This window comes from Schistocerca piceifrons, unplaced genomic scaffold, assembly GCF_021461385.2.
Source record: "Schistocerca piceifrons isolate TAMUIC-IGC-003096 unplaced genomic scaffold, iqSchPice1.1 HiC_scaffold_712, whole genome shotgun sequence".
Lineage (NCBI taxonomy): Eukaryota > Metazoa > Arthropoda > Insecta > Orthoptera > Acrididae > Schistocerca > Schistocerca piceifrons.
This window is the reverse complement of record NW_025728962.1, coordinates 43,349-65,099: the sequence shown is the minus strand read 5'-3', so window position 1 is coordinate 65,099 and position 21,751 is coordinate 43,349. Positions and strand designations below refer to the sequence as shown.

Genomic DNA, 21,751 nt, shown 5'->3' with positions numbered 1-21,751 from the left:
GAACGTGCGGGCCGTGGTATGGCGCTTCGACGACCAATCCACTTGTCATTAACTATGGTATTCAATACCGCTTCAACTGCACGCGAGATATGTGCCGGTCATCCATCATGTTGGAAGTACATCGCCATTCTGTCATGCAGTGAAACATCTTGTAGTAACATCGGTAGAACGTTACATAGGAAATCAGCATACATTGCACCATTTAGATTGCCATCGATAAAATGGGGGCCAATTATCCTTCCTCCCATAATGCCGCACCATAGATTAACCGGCCAAGGTAGCTGATGTTCCACTTGTCGCAGCCATCGTGGATTTTCCGTTGTCCAATAGTGCATATTATGCCGGTTTACGTTACCGCTGTCGGTGAATGACGCTTCGTCGCTAAATAGAACGCGTGGTTGGTGGTTGTTGGGATGTTTAAGGGGGACTACAAAAAATCTGTCATCGTCCAGTAATTTCTCTTGTGCCCAGTGGCAGAATTGTACACGACGTTCAAAGTCGTCGCCATGCAATTCCTGGTTCATAGAAATATGGTATGGGTGCAATGGACGTTGATGTAGCATTCTCAACACCAACGCTTTTGAGATTCCCGAGTCTCGCGGAATTTGTCTGCTACTGATGTGCAGATTAGCCGCGACAGCAGCTAAAACACCTGCTTGGGCATCATCATCTGTTGCATGTCGTGGTTGACGTTTCACACGTGGCTGAACACTTCCTGTTTCCTTAAATAACGTAACTATCCGGCGAACGGTCCGGACACTTGGATGATCAAGGATACCGAGCAGCATACATAGCACACGCCCGTTGGGCATTTTGATCACAATAGCCATACATCAACACGATATAGACATTTTCCGCAATTGGTAAACGGTCAATTTTAATCACAAAGCAAATACCGTCCGCGCTTGCTGAATGTTACGTGATACCAGGTACTTATACTTTGTGACTATTACAGCGCCATCTATCACAAAGCGAAAAAAGTGGTCCAACTAAAACATTCATATTTCTTTACATGCTACACGAATATGTAATAAAAACTGGGGGTTCCTATTTAAAAAAAAAAAAACGCACTAGATATCCGATTGACCTATGGCAGCGCCATCTAGCTGGCCAACCATAGCGCCATCTGGTTTGCCCCTTCAAGCTAGACGAGTTTCGCTCTTTGTAGTTTTTTCGTTTGATGCTTGTTTCGTGAGATATTTGGCTCGGTCCCTATGAATGGAGCACGGTGTATGCACCCCCGAACCAGCTGAGTAGGTTACTGGCACGGCTCTACTGGTATGCCGACTGACACCTGCCGGGTGTGTCAGCTTGTCTCATGGCGCCGCCGACACTCTGCTGACGCAGACAGGCTACCTGTCAGAGACCGCTGTCTGACGGCCCCAGCCACGAGACCGCCTTCACTCCTTCGTCGTCTCCACGAAGATCCGACGGAAGATCGTGCTGTAGCGTCATGGTCCGAGGTACAAACCGAGGACCTCGCAGATATGAACCGCTGGGGTCCGACGCCAAGGGACGTAGCGCCACAGCCCTCGGTCCTGGGTTCGTAGCCCCGAGTTCACCGCCGTCTCCGGCCTGCCTTGCCCCAGCCACCTCAGTCCGAACACTGTCAGGCGTTGCTGACTCAGCAACAGCCGGCCAAAGCCACTCATTGCAGGGCTGCCTCTTCGAGAAGCGCTTACATTGGAGTTCTGGGACCTCCGCGCCTAGGTGTCGCGTTCAACGACCGTCGCGTGGGGGACATTGCGCTACGTCTGTTTATGATCAAAAATAAAGAACTTTCACAACATTTGGCTACCTTTTTCACCTTCACCCACCTCCAGCAGAGCACCATTCGCCCACTCCATTCTCACCTTTACCGTAGGTTTCTATGTCGTACGTCCCTTGCTGCAAGTCCACTGGACGTTGACGCCGCTTCCCGCTTTCTTTTTTTTCCAGATTGCAGATGGCGCTGCTCCTGGACTCGTGGGTCGCCGAGTTGGTGGTCGTCTTGTCGGCGGCCGTGTTCGCTGTCTACCTCTGGTTCTCCAGTAGCTACAGATACTGGAAGAACAAGGGGGTGCCGTACGTGGAACCTACGGTTCCGTTTGGAAACTTCCGGAGAAACTTTTTCGGCCATGAGTCTATTGGTCAGACCTTGCAGAACATATACAATCAGCTGCCAAGTAAGAAATTTTAAATTTTTGTCAGTGATAAATAGACAATATTTATATTCATTATTAGTTAAGGGAATCTGGGACATTATGTGTGATGATGCAGACGTGTTCTGACCGTTTACAACGTTACACTCCCTGGCCGCACCTGCGTGTTCGCCCCGCGGCTACTGTGGACGCCACAGACTGATGTCTGAGCCGGCCCACAGCCTCGGAGTGACGGGCTGGTCTGTCTTCAACGTACTGCTGCGGAAGTCGAAGTGGCTGGCTCAAGGGCGAGTGGTTCCGTGGTCTGGTGTACCCTTAGCAACTGTTAGGAAAAGCCATTCGGGAAGTCCTGGCAGGTAGCAGCATCCCGCAGCCAATGCAGTTAGCGTCAACAGGTAGCGGCCAGAGGAAAGGCCTGAATTCTGTTGTTGTCACTGACTGGCTGGAAGGGCTGAATGTTAAATAACTTCGTGGAGCTGCCTGGAAATCGAGAAATCAACTGGAAATCCTCGTGCGTGGCATGCAAGTGTCGAGTTTTGAAACTTCTCGGGCGGATTTCGGTAGCCGGGAGGCAGTCACCAACAATACTGTTGGCGTCTGCAAAAAGCAGTGGAAGAGTTGGCAAGTCCCTGTGCGTGGGCACCGGCTTCGTCATTTCGCTCTTTCTAAGGTGACTGCATGCACTGTAGGTAGAAGAGGCGGCTTAGCGAGACATGGAACCATTAGCGAGGTGGATGGGGACTCGCCGACATGTAACACTTCACAGTAAGTTCCGTTCTTTCCGGCGGACACCTGAAGCGTATTGTTCCTCTGTGTGCCCTTAACTTTTTTGGCTTCAGACGGTTATCCGCCGTGGAGATAGCCGCGCGGTCTTAGGCGCCTTGCCGTAGTTCGCCCGGCCCTTCCCGCCGTAAGTTCAAGTTCTCCCTCGGGCGTGGACGTGTGTGTTGCCCTTAGCGTAAGTTAGTTTAAGTTAGATTAAGTAGTGTGTAAGCCTAGAGACCGATGACCTCAGCAGTCTGGTCCAGTACGGTTATCCGATTTTGTATATGCAGCAGAGACCAGCACGAGATGCTAGAAACCATTTTGAAATGCAATGCTGACCTTTTTTTGGTGCTCGATGTGTACTCCAGCTGCTGGAAAATGATCATCTTTAGAAAGTACTTGGATGGTATGGTATAGGAGAGATGGCTGTTTTAATCCTGAGGAAGCTCGCTCCCCTCTGGGAGTGGCATGTGGGCAAGGCGGAATATGCGGTTGTCAGCGGAGAACAATAGTGACATGGTTAGACATGAGTTACGAGAGAGACATAGAGCTCCGATACAAGACACCCAAGGGCAGACCCCTTAACGCAAAACCTACATTGTATGATCAAAAGTATCAGAACACTCTTGTGCATTGTGAAACTGATCACTAGATATCATGACAGGAAGAACAGTTAGTATAAAAGGAGGCGGGGAGTATCGTGTTGTTAGCCGAGAAGCGGTAACTGCAGAGTGGATTGGGCACTAGAGATCAGTAACTTGAAATCCGGAAAAAATGGTTCAAATGGCTCTGAGCACTATGGGACTTAACATCTGTGGTCATCAGTCCCCTAGAACTTAGAACTACTTAAACCTAACTAACCTAAGGACATCACACACATCCATGCCCGAGGCAGGATTCGAACCTGCGACCGTAGCAGTCGCGCGGTTCCGAACTGAAATCCTGATTGGTCATTGGATGTCACCCAAGTAACAAATCCAACAGACACTTAATCCCTCATAAAGTTGTCCAAGGCAGCTGTTGGTGATGTGATAGTGAAGTCGAAACGCGAAGGAACCACGACGGAAAAACTAAGGCCTCATGTGCTGATGAACAATGACTGTCGAGCATTGCGGATGTCGCTTCAAAAAAGTCACGTGAATTCAACTGAACGAATCAGCCACGAGTTCCAGAATGCAATTCTATACTGCACTTCAGGTAGTATAATGACTGTGCGTGGAGAGTGAAAAAGAATTGGCTACAATGGTCGAGAACTCCCTCCCCATAAACCACACATTTCTGTAATCAATGCTAATCGACAGTTTGCGGTGGTATAAAGAGCGACGTCTAACTGTGGCACTGATAAAAGCTATCATGTTGCCCTTCGAATGAACATTATAGCATACTGAGAGATGAGGAGTTGGGTGTTGGTTGTGACGCCCGAAATAGCGGCAACTACAACACGCGCTACACGTCATAAGTTTGGTCTGACCAAAAAAGTCATAAAGCCTATTTTGTGGGAAATTTTACCATCTTTGCTGGATATTACGTCGCTTCCGAGTTAAAACCGAAAAATGAAAAAATTTTCCATTTTTTCGTGTTTTTTTTAAATTTTTTACCCACTCTCGTGTCGAAATTTGGATGGAACTTTGACTATTCTGATTCATCATCCTCAAAAAACATAGAAAACTTTTCAAAAAACCTTCCTCTAAGAATCCTCACTTGACTGGACTGTTGGGACCATATCTCTAGCCAGGGCACTACGATGTGGTACGTTACGTCAAAGATGTTGAGGAAACATTTTACGTTATGTCGCTAATTTTGCACTCTGGCCAGCGCATTACATTTTAACAATGCGTGACCAGACGAAAATTTTCACTGTAATCAAAATTTGTCTGTTTGACGGGCCATACTGTACGCCCTTGGCAATGGGTAAACAGCTGCAACTGCGAAGTAGTGGTGAATCCAAAATGAGACGATATTTCAGTCCTGCTGACGGCAGCAACTTAGCCAAGCGGAGGGACTAAGCCGACGTTTTGACTACGGCTACAGAGGCCTTCACCTGCGCCCACTCGTGTTCCGTGTTGTCGAGTGTGTTCCCTTGTATTTCCTCGTTACTGCTCTGCTGGCCATTGCGGCCTGCAATCTCTCTCTCTCTAGAGGTATAGTCTGTCGTTGTGTATAAATGCTTAACTAAGTGCATCTGTTTAATGTCGCCTTAGAGAGGGTAATGCGAAAGACACAAAGTGGAAACCGTGGGTGAACACTATTTAACAGAGCGACGCAGGGTCTTGAATATGCGGATGGTACTGATTTGTTATCCAGGAGGAAACAGGACCTGGAAGGAAAGCTTGAAAAATTAGAAAGATATGGAGCGAAGATGGTGTTCACAATTAATCAATCAAAGACCAAGTATATGTTAACACCTACAGGTAGGGAAAGGTATAGCGAAGGTGAAAGAAGCATAACTGTGAATAGGAAAGAATTTGAACGCTATGAGAGCTTTAAATGTCTTGGGTCACACGTAACTGACAATAATAATATCAGAGAAGAAATACACGCAAGGATTACAGGTGGTAACAGGAGTTACTTCACACTGATTAAAGTATTTAAAGCAAGAACCGTTATTAGGATTCTGAAGCTGACTGTGTATCGTACAGTTATTGTTGTATGTTAACCGGGGACCTAGAAAAGACGGAGAGGCACCGTCCCCGCCGCAGCCGCAGTGGTCCACAACCCTACGACGACTATCGCAGTCCACCCCTCCGCCCCCCCCCCCCCCCCCAGGGAACGTCTCATAGCAGACGAATGTAACCCCTATGTTCGCGTGGTAGAGTAATGGTGGTGTACGCGTGCGTGGAGAGCTTGTTTGCGCAGCAGTCGTCGACATAGTGTAGCTGAGGCGGAATAAGGGGAACCAGCCCGCATTCGCCGAGGCAGATTGAAAACCGCCTAAAAACTATCCACAGACTGGCCAGCTCGCCGGACCTCGACACAAGCCCGCCGGGCGGATTCGTGCCGGGGACCAGGCGCTCCTTCCCGCTCCCCAAAGCCGTGTGTTAGACCGCTCAGCTAAGTATCGTACAGTAGTGAGAAATGTGGTGATGTATGGTTAGGGGAATTGGACAATAACACAAAATGATGATGAGTTGTTGCAGACAAAAGAAAGGAAGATTCTCAGGAAAACCTTTGGGCCAGTGAATGGTAGGGGGTTTTGGCGAATCATAAATAATAAGGAGATCAGAGACTCGTACAAAAAACCCGATATTGTGACAGAAATAAAGAGTAATAGACTATGTTGATTGTGACATGCAAACAGAATGGTGGAGAACAGCACAGTAAAGGAAGTTTTCATAGGAAAACCAGGTGGACGCGGTATAAGGGGCACACCAAGGACCAGATGGCTAGACAAAGTAGAGAAGGAGTTGCGAAGACAGAGATTTAGAAGATGGAGAGCCAAGGCAGCCAGCAGAGAAGAGTGGGCAGAGATGGTACACGAGGCTAAGGCCCTACACGGGCTGTAGCGCCAAGGAGTAAGTAAGTAAGGGTGTCACAGATTTGAAAAGTTTGCTGGCGCGGTAATTGAGTATCGTATCGCCCCACACCTGTCGCATTCCCCTGATACCAAATCGCAGACGGGCTTATGACTGGCGATACGAAGTGTCCTTATGACAAGTTGGATACTGTTAAGTAATTAAAATATTCATGGAACCCTTGCTCAATACTGCAGTGCAGAACAGATTGATTTGTGAGCTAAAGCAAGAACTGCGCTATGGCCCACTCGCCACACTGAAGTTAAAATTAAAGTTCGAAAAAAATTGGTTCTGGATATTTTCAGAGTCTACTATCCTATGCAGTGTCTTGAAACACAGCAACGCAGTTCAGAACTAAAATCAATTAAAGTGTACATGAATTTTACAAGTCATTAACACCACGCTGCTGTTCAGTGAGGGGGGGGGGGGGGCTACCGAAAAACATTTTAGAGTTTCCGTTCTAGAAAGGGTTCCAGTTGCTAGATTTGTCATCCGGAATACTTCAATCACTTTAATCGTTACGGACACGTCGCTTATCAGCTCGAATCTTGAGTCCTCCATGGCGAACATCCAACTTACCAAGGCGCACATGGCCGACGGCCACAAATAGCCTCCATTTGTCATTCGAAGCACGAAAAAATTACAAGTAATATACATTTTAACATAAAAAATGTACAGAGATAGCTGTTGTAGAGGGGTCCCAAAAAATGTATCCACTGTTTAAAAGTCCATAACTTGCAAACTAATTGACAGTCTCATTTTTGGTGAAAGTGTAGATTAAAGTCGAACTTAAAGATATCACTGTAGGTGTTCGAAATGGTCATCATTAACATCCACACACAAACGATGCCGCTGAACTGCAGCACGAACTACTGACTGAAACGTGTTCAGTTGGATATTTGCACATGAATGTAAGATGGATTTTCGAAGTTCATCCAATGTGCGTGGCTTCTGTCGATAAACGACGTCCTTTAGTGTTCCCCGCAGGTAAAAGTCCAGAGGAGTTAGGTCTGGGGAACGTGGTGGATACACCACAGCACCTGTACCGCCTATCCATCTTCCTGGTAGATTTTCGTCGAGATAGGCCTGGCACGATTTTGGTAGTGGGCTGGGGCACCATCTTGTTGAAAGTAAATTCTTCCGTCTCCATATAGGTCTCGGATGGCAGGTAAAATGGATGGATGGCAGGTAAAATGGATGCCTGAAGCTTCTGAAGGTACACCTCACCGGTAACTGTACCGTCAAAGAATAATGGCCCAATCAAGCCTCGGTAAGACAACCCACACCACACATTTACTCCTGGCCAATTCACGGCTTTGTCTACATGGACGTTCGGATTTTCGGCCGCCCAGTAGATGCAACTGTGGCGATTTACTGTACCATTGAGTTTGAACTGTGCCTCATCAGACCACACAATCATCTCTGCAAACTCTTCATCGTTGCGCACCATGTTAGTAAACCACTCGCAGTATTCCATTCTACAATCTGGGTCGTCCTCGTTCATTGCGTGTAGCAGTCGTGGGATGTAGCACTTCCACTTTGCTGTCTTCAAAATTCACCGAACACTTGAGCGACTCACTCCAGTTTCAAGGGCACACTGTCTCATAGACTTCTGTGGTGAGCGAGTGAACTGTTACAACACACGACGGGAGTTAGCTGGACTTGTTACTGTTACAGGTCGTCCAGATCGTTGTTTGTGTACATCTTTAACACAGTCTTCTGCTTCAAATTTGTCTCGAATGCGATGAATCGTTAAACGTGTCGGTGGCTCTGTTTGATACTCATTTCGCCATTGCCGTTGAACCTCATTAATGTTTTCGTGCTTAAAATACCACTTCAAAACTGACTTCCTTTCATCGAATGTAAGTATTGCGCCTGCCATGTTTACTCGAGTAACTAGGTTCAACTAAGAACAAAACACTGACTATCTGTCGACTGTCATCTGACAAAACAAAACAACGCAATACAACGCTTGTGTGGCGATTGCCGGAACTACGAACTATTACACTACCAAAGATGAGACAACTCCGTGAATTAGTTTGGCAGTTATGGACTTTTAAACAGTGGATGCATTTTTTGGACCCCTCCATATTACGTAATAGTGCCGCTATACGTATTTTTTGCAATTTATTTTGAGCTAAAACACATTTCTAAATCGTGAGAGTGAACATTCCGGATAGCAGCTCAAAATTTACTGCTCTTGTATAAACTGTAAAGATAATGTCACAGAGTGATCTTCAAGCGCCATCAGTTGACACTTCATTCGTTAAGACCCCTTAAGCCATTTAGAAGTGATCAACTTTTAAAGGTAGCTGGTACATCTATATCTTTCACAGTCGGTACTTAAAGTATTGTATGTGTACGGAGAGGGTGTTTAGACGAGCTTCCGCGTCTCGTTTCTCTTTTTCATGTGGTGCTGTTACCTATTCTGCACCTATATTTGTGTGCATATTTTACTTGCGCGGCAACTGTGAAGTAACCCGCTGCCTCTGAGTATTTGCCTACCACCACGCAATGAACTGCAACGCCCATCCTCCCGGGGAAAACCGTCCTCGGTAACGCTGCAGACACCCTGTTATTGGTCACGTGACTACCGGCTCACCTCGTGGTCTCCGTGTATTCCGCCAACAGCAACAGCAGGGGTCGAGGCACGGCTTGATGGTCAGAAACATGGACGGCATCACACGCCACGTCTTCGGTGAGTTGCGATCACAGAGCATCCCCCCCCCCCACCGCAACCACCTCCCCCCATTTCGCCAGCCTTGGGTACCTACCACGCTTAGAGTAGCACCAGTCTCGTGCCGTTTTATCTGTGTCTGCTTATTTACTCACCACTTCATCTCCCCTCTTTATCGGGTTTACATTAGATTAGCTACTTTTCAAGCTAATTATAATCTCGCTTTACAGTAGTCGACGGCAGAAGGCGAGACCAAACTTTGTTTAGTGCAGACCGAACAGAAGGTGTTTGACAGTACTCCAGAGTACACGGCCGACGCACGTGACACGGCATTGTACAGTCACGTTACAGTCGTACTCGGTACTACCTCTGCGTATTCTTAGCTTCTGAAATGGTTAGTCATCATACACTCCTGGAAATTGAAATAAGAACACCGTGAATTCATTGTCCCAGGAAGGGGAAACTTTATTGACACATTCCTGGGGTCAGATACATCACATGATCACACTGACAGAACCACAGGCACATAGGCACAGGCAACAGAGCATGCACAATGTCGGCACTAGTACAGAGTATATCCACCTTTCGCAGCAATGCAGGCTGCTATTCTCCCATGGAGACGATCGTAGAGATGCTGGATGTAGTCCTGTGGAACGGCTTGCCATGCCATTTCCACCTGGCGCCTCAGTTGGACCAGCGTTCGTGCTGGACGTGCAGACCGCGTGAGACGACGCTTCATCCAGTCCCAAACATGCTCAATGGGGGACAGATCCGGAGATCTTGCTGGCCAGGGTAGTTGACTTACACCTTCTAGAGCACGTTGGGTGGCACGGGATACATGCGGACGTGCATTGTCCTGTTGGAACAGCAAGTTCCCTTGCCGGTCTAGGAATGGTAGAACGATGGGTTCGATGACGGTTTGGATGTACCGTGCACTATTCAGTGTCCCCTCGACGATCACCAGTGGTGTATGGCCAGTGTAGGAGATCGCTCCCCACACCATGATGCCGGGTGTTGGCCCTGTGTGCCTCGGTCGTATGCAGTCCTGATTGTGGCGCTCACCTGCACGGCGCCAAACACGCATACGACCATCATTGGCACCAAGGCAGAAGCGACTCTCATCGCTGAAGACGACACGTCTCCATTCGTCCCTCCATTCACGCCTGTCGCGACACCACTGGAGGCGGGCTGCACGATGTTGGGGCGTGAGCGGAAGACGGCCTAACGGTGTGCCAGACCGTAGCCCAGCTTCATGGAGACGGTTGCGAATGGTCCTCGCCGATACCCCAGGAGCAACAGTGTCCCTAATTTGCTGGGAAGTGGCGGTGCGGTCCCCTACGGCACTGCGTAGGATCCTACGGTCTTGGCGTGCATCCGTGCGTCGCTGCGGTCCGGTCCCAGGTCGACGGGCACGTGCACCTTCCGCCGACCACTGGCGACAACATCGATGTACTGTGGAGACCTCACGCCCCACGTGTTGAGCAATTCGGCGGTACGTCCACCCGGCCTCCCGCATGCCCACTATACGCCCTCGCTCAAAGTCCGTCAACTGCACATACGGTTCACGTCCACGCTGTCGCGGAATGCTACCAGTGTTAAAGACTGCGATGGAGCTGCGTATGCCACGGCAAACTGGCTGACACTGACGGCGGCGATGCACAAATGCTGCGCAGCTAGCGCCATTCGACGGCCAACACCGCGGTTCCTGGTGTGTCCGCTGTGCCGTGCATGTGATCATTGCTTGTACAGCCCTCTCGCAGTGTCCGGACCAAGTATGGTCGGTCTGACACACCGGTGTCAATGTGTTCTTTTTTCCATTTCCAGGAGTGTACAAATATACGTTATCGAATGGTTTGCTCAGATGGATAAGTGTCAAAGAAAAACGTAGTTCAGTTGTGTCAAGAAGAAAAACGAAAAGGTTAGCTTCCTATAAAAAAAATTTAAAAATAGAACATTTCTGGTTGAGAGGGAGGACACTGCACTATGGTGTGTACACTTACTTAGAACGACGAGAAAAAAAAGAGACTTACAGGTAAATTTCAATTCCTGTCGGAACACATCCAGTTCTTAATTACGAAAAGTTCGTAAATTTCTCCTTCCACACCGCCGTGAGTCTCTCGACTTTGCCAGTCATGCCAACTGGCGTTTAACGAACTGATTTTCCTTTTGCAGCTTTACTTAAAGGAGCATTGACACTGCCTTCGCCAGTTCCCAGTGCTTGTGTGGATACAGAAACTTCTTACATGCATTTTGTGACCGTCGCTGCGAAGGAAATCGCGATGGATAACGGTTGCAAAGCTCTGTTGGCCTTTCTAGCTAGAAAAAAGTAATATGGTGCAGTATTTTTCAGGACCTTAGATCTCTGCCTCCTTCGAGTAGGTAGGTAACTACTTATTTTACCTGTGTAGTCAAGGTATTGTGCAGAACATGAACAACACTTTACTGTTTTCGGAGCAGCCTGCTAAATTAATCACATGTAGCTTGATCGTCACACGCCACAGTTGTTATACTAAAATGTTGGCATTCAAAACATCGTAACGAAGCAGAAACGTAGGTCTGTATTAAGAGGTGAATGGTATCTGCCGTAATAAAACCTTAGAGTACCGTTATACTGAACGTTAACACACGTGCAAGAGTTTCATGCTGCTCACTGTCTACATTTATTCATACTTTTTTTTACATCACTGGTACTCGCCGACTCCCATTCCTACTTCCGCAATCTGCATCAAGATCTATTATGCTCTAGTGTGGCGGGTCTGCCCTGTTGTAATTCAGTGTACTGTGCAACTTCGTCACGATAGAGTAATTTCATAACCATTTAGCTTTTATTAGGACAAGTGGAAGGCAGTGATTTCCAAACAAAGTGTCTCAGTTCGGTCTTTTCATGGAACTGACGGTACCTGGAGTACTGAACGTAAGTTCTGTATAGATATATGATATTTTTATAGGTAGTTTGTTGTTCTCGTTACACAAAGAATGACGCATTTTGACAGGCGACTTTAAATTATAATTTATTGTTTTCTGCATTCTTCGGGCCGGCCGATGTGACTGAGCGGTTCTAGGCGCTTCAGTTCGGAACCGCGCCGCTGCTACGGTCGCAGACTCGAATCCTGCCTCGGGCATGAATGTGTGTGGTGTCTTTAGGTGAGTTATGTTTAAGTAGTTCTAAGTCTAGGGAACTGGTCACCTGAGATGTTAGGCCCCATAGTGCTTAGACCCATTTGAACCTTTTTTTTTGCGTTCTTCGTAAATTATTCTGGTGGCAAACAGGCCACCACATTACGTTTTTTGGGCTTTCAACAAGCCACCCGAACAGATAAGAGCCTTTTTAGAGGAAGTTAATAGTACTTACTCAGCACCCAACTACCTCAGTACGCCTTGTAATATTAATGGATTTCAGATACTTTGGATATGAGATATTTGTCATAAAAGAAAAGGACACCCAACGAGGTGTAGCTCGTCAAAATGCTAAGCATCACAGCGCGAGAATAAAAAGAGATGAAATTTTTTTTAATGTGCCCCTATACCAAAACGTGCGTCCAGCGTTTAAATACTCTAAATAAACACTATGACCCACTGGGCGCAGATATTTAAAATCATTGCCGCAGCGCTTGATAGCAAGAAGCTGCGAAACGGAAGAAAGAATAACATATCTTTTGTTAAGAAATATTCTAGAAACTTCATTAACCCTTGTACTTTTGGTCGCCGACATGTTAAGACGTACTGTATAGCATTGCTACAAGTTCTATTTTTATTTTGTGTAAAAACTATGTGAAACGACGAACAAACATTTCGGTAACTCGAGTGTGGATACAATGTACTTACGCACACGCAAGGACATTTAATTTTAAGAAGGAACGGACTGACAGAGCAGCGATTATTCGACTGCGCCATCCACAAAAGAAATATCTGACGTAAGTCATTCATTTCTTGTGTGTTTGTCATTGTTTAGAAGTTTAATGTCAAGTTGTTCAAAATATACTAATATTTTACGATACAGCAATTTTCTTCTTATTCTTTTCTTTCATTAACCAAAAATGATATTCAAATTGTATATGAGCTTTGTTGCAGGGTCGCTCTTTAACGCGGTGTCTCGATTGTATTTGGGAGACCACTAATGTGTTCAACACCCGATCTGTTAATCTTTCTCTTACGAATTCCACTAATTTGCTTTCATTTCCATTTTTATATTCAAATAGGCCCCTTACGTATTTTCATCGAAGATTCTGATTGCGTGAAGGCAATCTGGGTCGAAAGGTCAATTATTCACGTAATCAACCAGAACGTCTCCTGAACACAATCGAGAACCGATGCGTCGGTTATCAATTAATAATCTCTCTCTTTTAAAGTCGTACTAAAAACGGCCACACAGGATAGCCGTAAGTACGCAATATAGCGTTAGCTTTCATTTTGTCAGTAAATATTACCAACCAACAATTACAGCATCACTATTATTAATAAACAAGTTCCTAACGCCAGAGCCTGTTACAACAGGGATCCGGCCGTTGACGACTGTTTGTCCTCAGCAATCGCATGCTCCAGTGCCATGTAGCACACATTGAGCTTTTTTCCTACTTTTGTGGATATTCCCAGTGCTGACGGTATATTGGCGACTGACCCAAGATTCCCGTTACCTGCGCCCCTATTGGATGAAGCGGAGATGACGAGCCACCATCAACGGGACACCAGGATCGCCGAACCCGTGTCAAGCATATTCTGACCACGTTTACTGGGATTCGCGTCACAGAGCACATCTGCATTTAGATATGCCACGTCGTGTCGTCTTATCTGTGGATCTAGTGAGGACTGGTAATCGATACGACAGTTGTGGTGGGTTGTATGTGTTACCACTTAGAGGTGATATCTGTCGTTAATTTAATTCGTAACTATACTCTTTCTTCGTTTCAGAAGAGAGGTACGTCGGGTTTTACGGATTCCGTCGGCCACTGCTGCTTATCCGTGACCCTGAACTCATCCGCCACGTCCTTGTCAAGGATTTCGGGACGTTACACGACAGGGGACTGTTCATCGACGACGAAGAACCTCTCAACAAACATCTCTTTTTCCTGGCGGGAAAGAAGTGGCGCCAGCTGAGAATCAAATTAAGCCCTACGTTCACATCCGGCAAACTTAAGGGCATGTTTAAGGTGAGTTGTTGTGCGACTCGTGGATAGACCTTTTCTGCTATAGATCAAGAAGCCTTGAAGCAAAAACTGATTTTTGAAAGCTGCAAAACTTTCCCTTATATGGGGAATGTTGGCAAAGCGCTCGATGACAGCACAAACCTGTTTAAACATTGTTGGAGCCTATAGGTTCTGAATCGATGTCGCTCCTTTTACCCTTTCACTGAATTTTTTCTGAAAGAAAGAAAGTTTTTCATTATGCGCTAAGGCTCTTAGGCGATTTTTTAATGGTTTTAGATGGAAGATTTATACAAAAATATGTACCCGTTTTCGAAACATATTTTGTACACTTGGGTTCATTTTATGGACTAAAATAACTAGTTATGATTCTCTATTGAAGTAAATAAAATGATTATTCAGTAGTTACCATGCAAAATAACAACAACAATATTCAGTTATATAGTGGAATTTAGCGAACCAACCACGTCTGTGTATTCCGGTGGTCACGAGCTTCTGCGCATTGCTACATTGACATTCTGATATTTTCATAGTAATGCCCAACAGTTGGCAGCGCTTGTGCATAGTGAAAAAGCTGAACACTCAAATATATCTACCTTAGGTTTCCACTGGGGGAAGTACTTCTATTTCAGCTAAGACACGTTAAACTTTAATGTACACAATTGTAGCCAGTGGGTCTGAAAGGGTTAAGAGATCTACATCTACATCTACATTTATACTCCGCAAGCCACCCAACGGTGTGTGGCGGAGGGCACTTTACGTGCCACTGTCATTACCTCCCTTTCCAGTTCCAGTCGCGTATGGTTCGCGGGAAGAACGACTGCCGGAAAGCCTCCGTGCGCGCTCGAATCTCTCTAATTTTACATTCGTGATCTCTTCGGGAGGTATAAGTAGGGGGAAGCAATATATTCGATACCTCATCCAGAAACGAACCCTCTCGATACCTGGACAGCAACCTACACCGCGATGCAGAGCGCCTTTCTTGCAGAGTCTGCCACTTGAGTTTGCTAAACATCTCCGTAACGCTATCACGCTTACCAAATAACCCTGTGACGAAACGCGCCGCTCTTCTTTGGATCTTCTCTATCTCCTGCATCAACCCGACCTGGTACGGATCCCACACTGATGAGCAATACTCAAGTATAGGTCGAACGAGTGTTTTGTAAGCCACCTCCTTTGTTAATGGACTACATATTCTAAGGACTCTCCCAATGAATCTCAACCTGGCACCCGCCTTACCTACAATTAATTTTATATGATCATTCCACTTCAAATCGTTCTGCACGCATACTCCCAGATATTTTACAGAAGTAACTGCTACCAGTGTTTGTTCCGCTATCATATAATCATAAAATAAAGGATCCTTCTTTCTATGTATTCGCAATACATTACATTTGTCTATGTTAAGAGTCAGTTTCCACTCCCTGCAACAAGTGCCTATCCGCTGCAGATCTTCCTGCATTTCGCTACAATTTTCTAATGCTGCAACTTTCTGTATACTACAGCATCATCCGCGAAAAGCCGCATGGAACTTCCGACACTATCTACTAGGTCATTTATATATATTGTGAAAAGCAATGGTCCCATAACACTCCCCTGTGGAACGCCAGAGGTTACCTTAACGTCTGTAGACGTCTCTCCATTGAGAACAACATGTTGTGTTCTGTTTGCTAAAAACTCTTCAATCCAGCGACACAGCTGGTCTGATATTCCATAGTCTCTTTGTTTATCAGGCGACAGTGCGGAACTGTATCGAACGCCTTCCGGAAGTCAAGGAAAATAACATCTACCTGGGAGCCTGTATCTAATATTTTCCGTCTCATGAACAAATAAAGCGAGTTGGGTCTCACACGATCGCTGTTTCCGGAATCCATGTTGATTCCTACAGAGTAGATTCTGGGTTTCCAGAAATGACATGATACACGAGCAAAAAACATGTTCTAAAATTGTACAACAGATCGACGTCAGAGATATAGGTCTATAGTTTTGCGCTTCTGCTCGACGACCCTTCTTGCAGACTGGGACTACCTGTGCTCTTTTCCAATCATTTGGAACCTTCCGTTCCTCTAGAGACTTGCGGTACACGGCTGTTAGAAGGGGGGCAAGTTCTTTCGCGTACTCTGTGTAGAATCGAACTAGTGCCCCGTCAGGTCCAGTGGACTTCCCTCTGTTGAGTGATTCCAGTTGCTTTTCTATTCCTTGGACACTTATATCGATGTCAGCCATTTTTTCGTTTGTGCGAGAATTTAGAGAAGGGACTGTAGTGCGGTCTTCCTCTGTGAAGCAGCTTTGGAAAAAGGTGTTTAGTATTTCAACTTTACGCGTGTCATCCTCTGTTTCAAAGCCATCATCATCCCGGAGTGTCTAGATATGCTGTTTCGAGCCACTTACTGATTTAACGTAAGACCAGAATTTCCTAGGATTTTCTGTCAAGTCGGTACATAGAATTTTACTTTCGAATTCACTGAACACTTCACGTATAGCCCTTCTTACGCTAACTTTGACATTGTTTAGCTTCTGTTTGTCTGAGAGGTTTTGGCTGCGTTTAAACTTGCAGTGAAGCTCTCTTTGCTTTCGCAGTAGTTTCCTAACTTTGTTGTTGAACCACGGTGAGTTTTTCCCATCCCTCACAGTTTTACTCGGCACGTATCTGTCTAAAACGCATTTTACGATTGCCGTGAACTTTTTACATGAACACTCTACAGCTATCGGAACAGAAATTTTCGTTTTGATCTATTAGGTAGTCTGAAATCTGCCTTCTATTACTATTGCTAAGTAGATAAATCTTCCTCCCTTTTTTATATTCCTATTTACTTCCATATTCAGGGATGCTGCAACGGCCTTATGATCACTGATTCCCTGTTCTGCGTTTACAGTGTCGAAAAGTTCGGGTCTGTTTCTTATCAGTAGGTCCAAGATGTTATCTCCACGATTCGGTTCTCTGTTTAATTGCTCGAGGTAATTTTCGGATAGTGCACTCAATATAATGTCACTCGATGCTCAGTCCCTACCACCCGTTCTAAACATCTGAGTGTCCCAGTCTATATTTGGTAAATTGAAATCTCCACCTAAGGCTATAACATGCTGAGGAAATTTATGTGAAATGTATTCCAGATAAATTGTTATTTCATAATATTTCCGTTTAGTCATCTTGGCTCTTCTCCTCACATATCCATGTTTCGCAGTATCGGCATTCGAGCTAAGATCCCCATTTCCTGTGATGCTATTAGATGACACGGAACTGACCAGCCACCATCCAACGGATAACAGTATACAGTGACGTTTAAATACACGTTGGAAGTATATGAGGGATTGCGACAAAAATTCACCCACTGTCCCCTCACAGCTAGGTTGCCATACAGAGCGTAATTTTTTCATTCTATCCATGTACCAGACTCAAACAGTTTTAACAGTCATTCCAAATGGCTGTGAGGTGAGGACTGAACTGCAATCCACGATACCGGATCAGAACTCTACGGCATCTACTGTTCACAATACCGACGTGATAGCTTGCCAGAATGTTATTTGTGCACTGTTATTTTAGGCTGAAAGGTAACTTATTGTGCAGATAATTAGTACAGAATACGGAGTGTCACTTAGTTTGCATGCAACTCTTTATAACAATTGAACTGGCGCATATGAGGATGCTAGTACTAGCTTTAAGTTCAGTACAAGAAAAGTAACGTACATAACGTTCTTATTGCATGTTGGAGAATGAGCGTGCGGTGTACGATTTTAGAGTTGTGTTCCGGTAGAGGAAGTTTTCAGCTTTTGTTTTTCAAAAGATTTTTAGTTTGAAAACGTCCGATGTACTATGCTTGCAATAATTTGAGAATATTGTGGTCATCACTTCTGTGTACGAAGGTTGCCACGACTCAGCGTAAATATAGTGATGTCGGACTGATTGTTGAACTATTTTGTTCAACTGTGCTACTGTGGGTGTTGGTAACAATAGGAACGAGTGTCACACGCATGTGATCTGTTCTGTGCAGTTTCGACTTAAATCACGTGTGGCAGAACAGTATTAACACACGTTAGTGTAGGCAGATGAGAATTTTGCTGGTCAATAAATACGCACAAGCTGGAAATGTTGTAATCAACGTTAGCCATCCCAAAATAGTGCTCAATTAGTGTGGGTCGGTTTCTGGCTTGTGCTAAGCTTTTGAGGGCCGAAACTACGAAATTTTTGAAATTTTTCGGTGTTTACTTCCGATACATACTACAGAAATTCTCGAAATGCCAGAATAGGAGACCATAAAATTTTACGTAAATGACCTTTTTAAATGTTACAATCGGTTCAGCCGTTTGGCCATAATCGATAGTCAAAGATCGACAACGCTTAACGACTTGGCAAAAAAGTGAGCTACGCTCATGTTCCAACACCTGTAACTAAAAAAAGGCTACTCCTAATAAAAAGTGTCATTCATAAAAGCAGCATCAAATACTGCATAAAAAGAGTTCCTTAATTTTAAATTGCACTGACTCCTTTGCAAAAATGCAAATGAAAAAGCGAAAGTATTCGTAACGCTAAATTCCTGCTAAGACTTTTGAAACCCAGTTCATCCACATTCGTCCAAATATTTTAATTTAAGGTAGTTTAATTAGTTACCAACTTATCTAGGTAGTTATCCCCGTGTACTAGTATTTATGAATTACCAAGCCAGTTCAACATGATAATAAATGAGATTAAAAATTTTAAAAAAGTGCCACAACAAATGAAAGGTTTTGTTAAGGGAACAATTTGGCAATTATAATATAAAAATGATGAGAGATTAAGTTTATACAAATACTGTTTAAGCAATTACTATTTTGTATTTACAATCATTTAGGATTTTGTAAATGTCTTTCTACGTCTCGGAGAAGCTGTCTCAGGGAGGTAACGTCATTGCCAAATCATTCATCTTCTCCTGGCGTGGGATCCAAATCGATTTTTCCCCATGGAGAAATTTAACACTTCAAATTTGTATCTTTGCAGAGGAGAGAAGGCAATGAGTTCATTTACGAGATACCTAGAGAGTGGCCATTTAGAGTTTCGCTCAGAGTCCTTAGTCTATATGTTCAATGAGGTAGCTCGTTTCAAAACAGAGGGCAGACGGTTAGAGCTTTGGAGTTTTGGCTTTATCCCACGAATGTGAGAATACTTTGCGACTCCATCCACAGAGGTGGATATGGCAAATCATATCAAAAGCTTACCAAATTTATAAAGAGTTTCGACTAAGGCAGTTTTAACACCTCTTCTCTGCTGATCGCGACTTCCTACTGTAAGAAACAGTGTTTGTGTCATGTGATGCAGGCGGTGTAACAGGGTTCACGATATGTCCACATGTATATGACCCTCGCAGTGTAATTAAGGGGGTGCTTTAGTAATGATGAAGAAATTGAGAACCATGCTGCAATATGATTGGCTGATAACATCACGTGATCGATGCAATGAGACGTTTTGTTGACGTAACAACACCTTGAGTAATTGAGTAATATGTGTTGAAATTACAGGAAACCCAATAAAACTACGAAAAGTGATGGAAAATGCGTAAAACTGATGAAATTTTGACAAAAAGTGTGGAAGGATGGGGGTGCTTACATGTTTGCCTGGGTACACGCAAATCACTCCGTTCTTCTACTGGTGAGATTGACAACTGATGCTGCATACTATCTGTGCTCTCTGGGATCTGCAGGAAACTCCTTGTTCCGCATGTTGTTATCCACTGTAAGTCATAAAAACTAAATACCTGTGTCCAAAGATTTGGTTGTCAGTATGACTACCACTTAGGACGCCGAAATAGCGATCGTATACCTGGGTACAATATGCACCTCCAATAAGAAGAGTCCGCAGCTCCTGGTCTCGCGGCCGCGTTTTCGCTTCCCGACCACGGGGTCCCGGGTTCGATTCCCGGTGGGGTCAGGGATTTTGATCTGCCTCGAGATGACTGGATGTTTGTGTTGTCCTCTTCATTTCATCATCATTCATGAAAAGTGGTGAGATTGGGCTGAGAAATGGTTCGGAATTTGTACGGGCGCTGATAACCCCGCAGTTGAGCGCCCCACAAACCAAACATCATCATCATCCAATACGAGAATCAATGCTCAAGATCTCTTCAAAAAAACAGAATACCGAGCCATTTGTTACCCCATCAATATGGAAAATGAGATTAAATGTAGAGGTCATCACCTTTGAAAGCTGTTTAGAAATGCTCCACAATGCCACAAATTCTTCCAGTTTCCATATGCTACGATGTCCTCCACATTTTTGTTGATAAGACACACCACTTCTGTCTTTTATTTCAACCATCCTATGTGTTGTGTAAGCAGCATAGTTTATATCATTCGATGTCTAGGTTTCTGAGAGAGCTAATGGATCGAAGCATGTTAATGTCGGTTTAGCACCTGACACAGAACTCGAAGTTATGGAGGGATTGCAAAATGTATATCAGTGTAGAAAACTGTAGTCATACACTGCTTGGATGTCTTACAGTAGAAAAATAACATATCGAAGTGCTTCTGAAAGAATAGTACAGGAACCCTCTCTTGTGATTGTAGTCTGTGTCATATGGTCCTCCTACAGTACGGGCTACAAAACTTTACGCTAATCTGTGCAAATGACTTCGATCACTGGACACCTGCTCCAACATCTAGGTTCCAGGGCAACGCTTCACTGAATTCACGGATCTGCTTACATGTCTACGTGGCTGTGAGCTCGGCTGTGTACGCGCTCGGTGTTGTGGCTGCTTGGGGCGGTCGCGAGCATGGAGCGACTCGACCCGACAAATGGGGGCCTAGTCAAACTTATCGGCCGCTATAGCACACGAATCATATTGCTCTAAAATTTGCAACACTTGAGGAAGTGATGGATCAGAATACTTTAGGATTTGTTCCAGTGTTCTACTATCTGCGACATTGAGATCATTAATCATTAAATCACTGTAAAAGTTTTTTAGAATGAAATTATAACTAAATCACTACACTTAGCTGCATACAGGCGTTTATATAAGTCAACGGGGACAGTTGAAAATGTGTGCTGCGATGGGAACTCGAACCTGGGATCTCCTGCTTACATGGCAGACGTTTTATCCATCTTTTACTTAGTTGTTTTTTTTTTACTGTTGTGTATGGTCGTTGCGGACGTCACTTGACATCCGTTCGCCGGCCGCGGTGGTCTCGCGGTTCTAGGCGCGCAGTCCGGAACCGCGCGACTGCTACGGTCGCAGGTTCGAATCCTGCCTTGGGCATGGATGTGTGTGATGTCCTTAGGTTAGTTAGGTTTAAGTAGTTCTAAGTTCTAGGGGACTGATGACCACAGCTGTTAAGTCCCATAGTGCTCAGAGCCATTTGAACCATTTTTGACATCCGTTCACGTAAGTTGTTGATCCTTTCACTCAGTTTTATTGTTACATAGGCCAACCAGCTCTCCAGCTCTCTGTCCGAACAATCCATCTGAGCCACCGCGGACACAGAGTATGGTGCGACTGCAGGAACTTATCTCATCCACGCCTCCCGTGAGACCCACATTCTCAACTT

The 21,751-nt window shown here is 45.0% G+C and overlaps 1 protein-coding gene across 1 annotated transcript in view; it reads left to right on the top strand.

Annotated features, from left to right (window-relative positions):
• Positions 1-1,945: 1,945 nt before the first annotated feature.
• The window catches only part of LOC124769757 (cytochrome P450 6k1-like), a gene marked incomplete at its 3' end in the record, with an annotated part of 39,321 nt that continues 19,515 nt past the window's right edge, over positions 1,946-21,751 (top strand). The window contains 2 exon segments of the mRNA XM_047249166.1: positions 1,946-2,165; positions 14,004-14,242. Coding sequence (XP_047105122.1) covers positions 1,946-2,165; positions 14,004-14,242 — 459 coding nt within the window.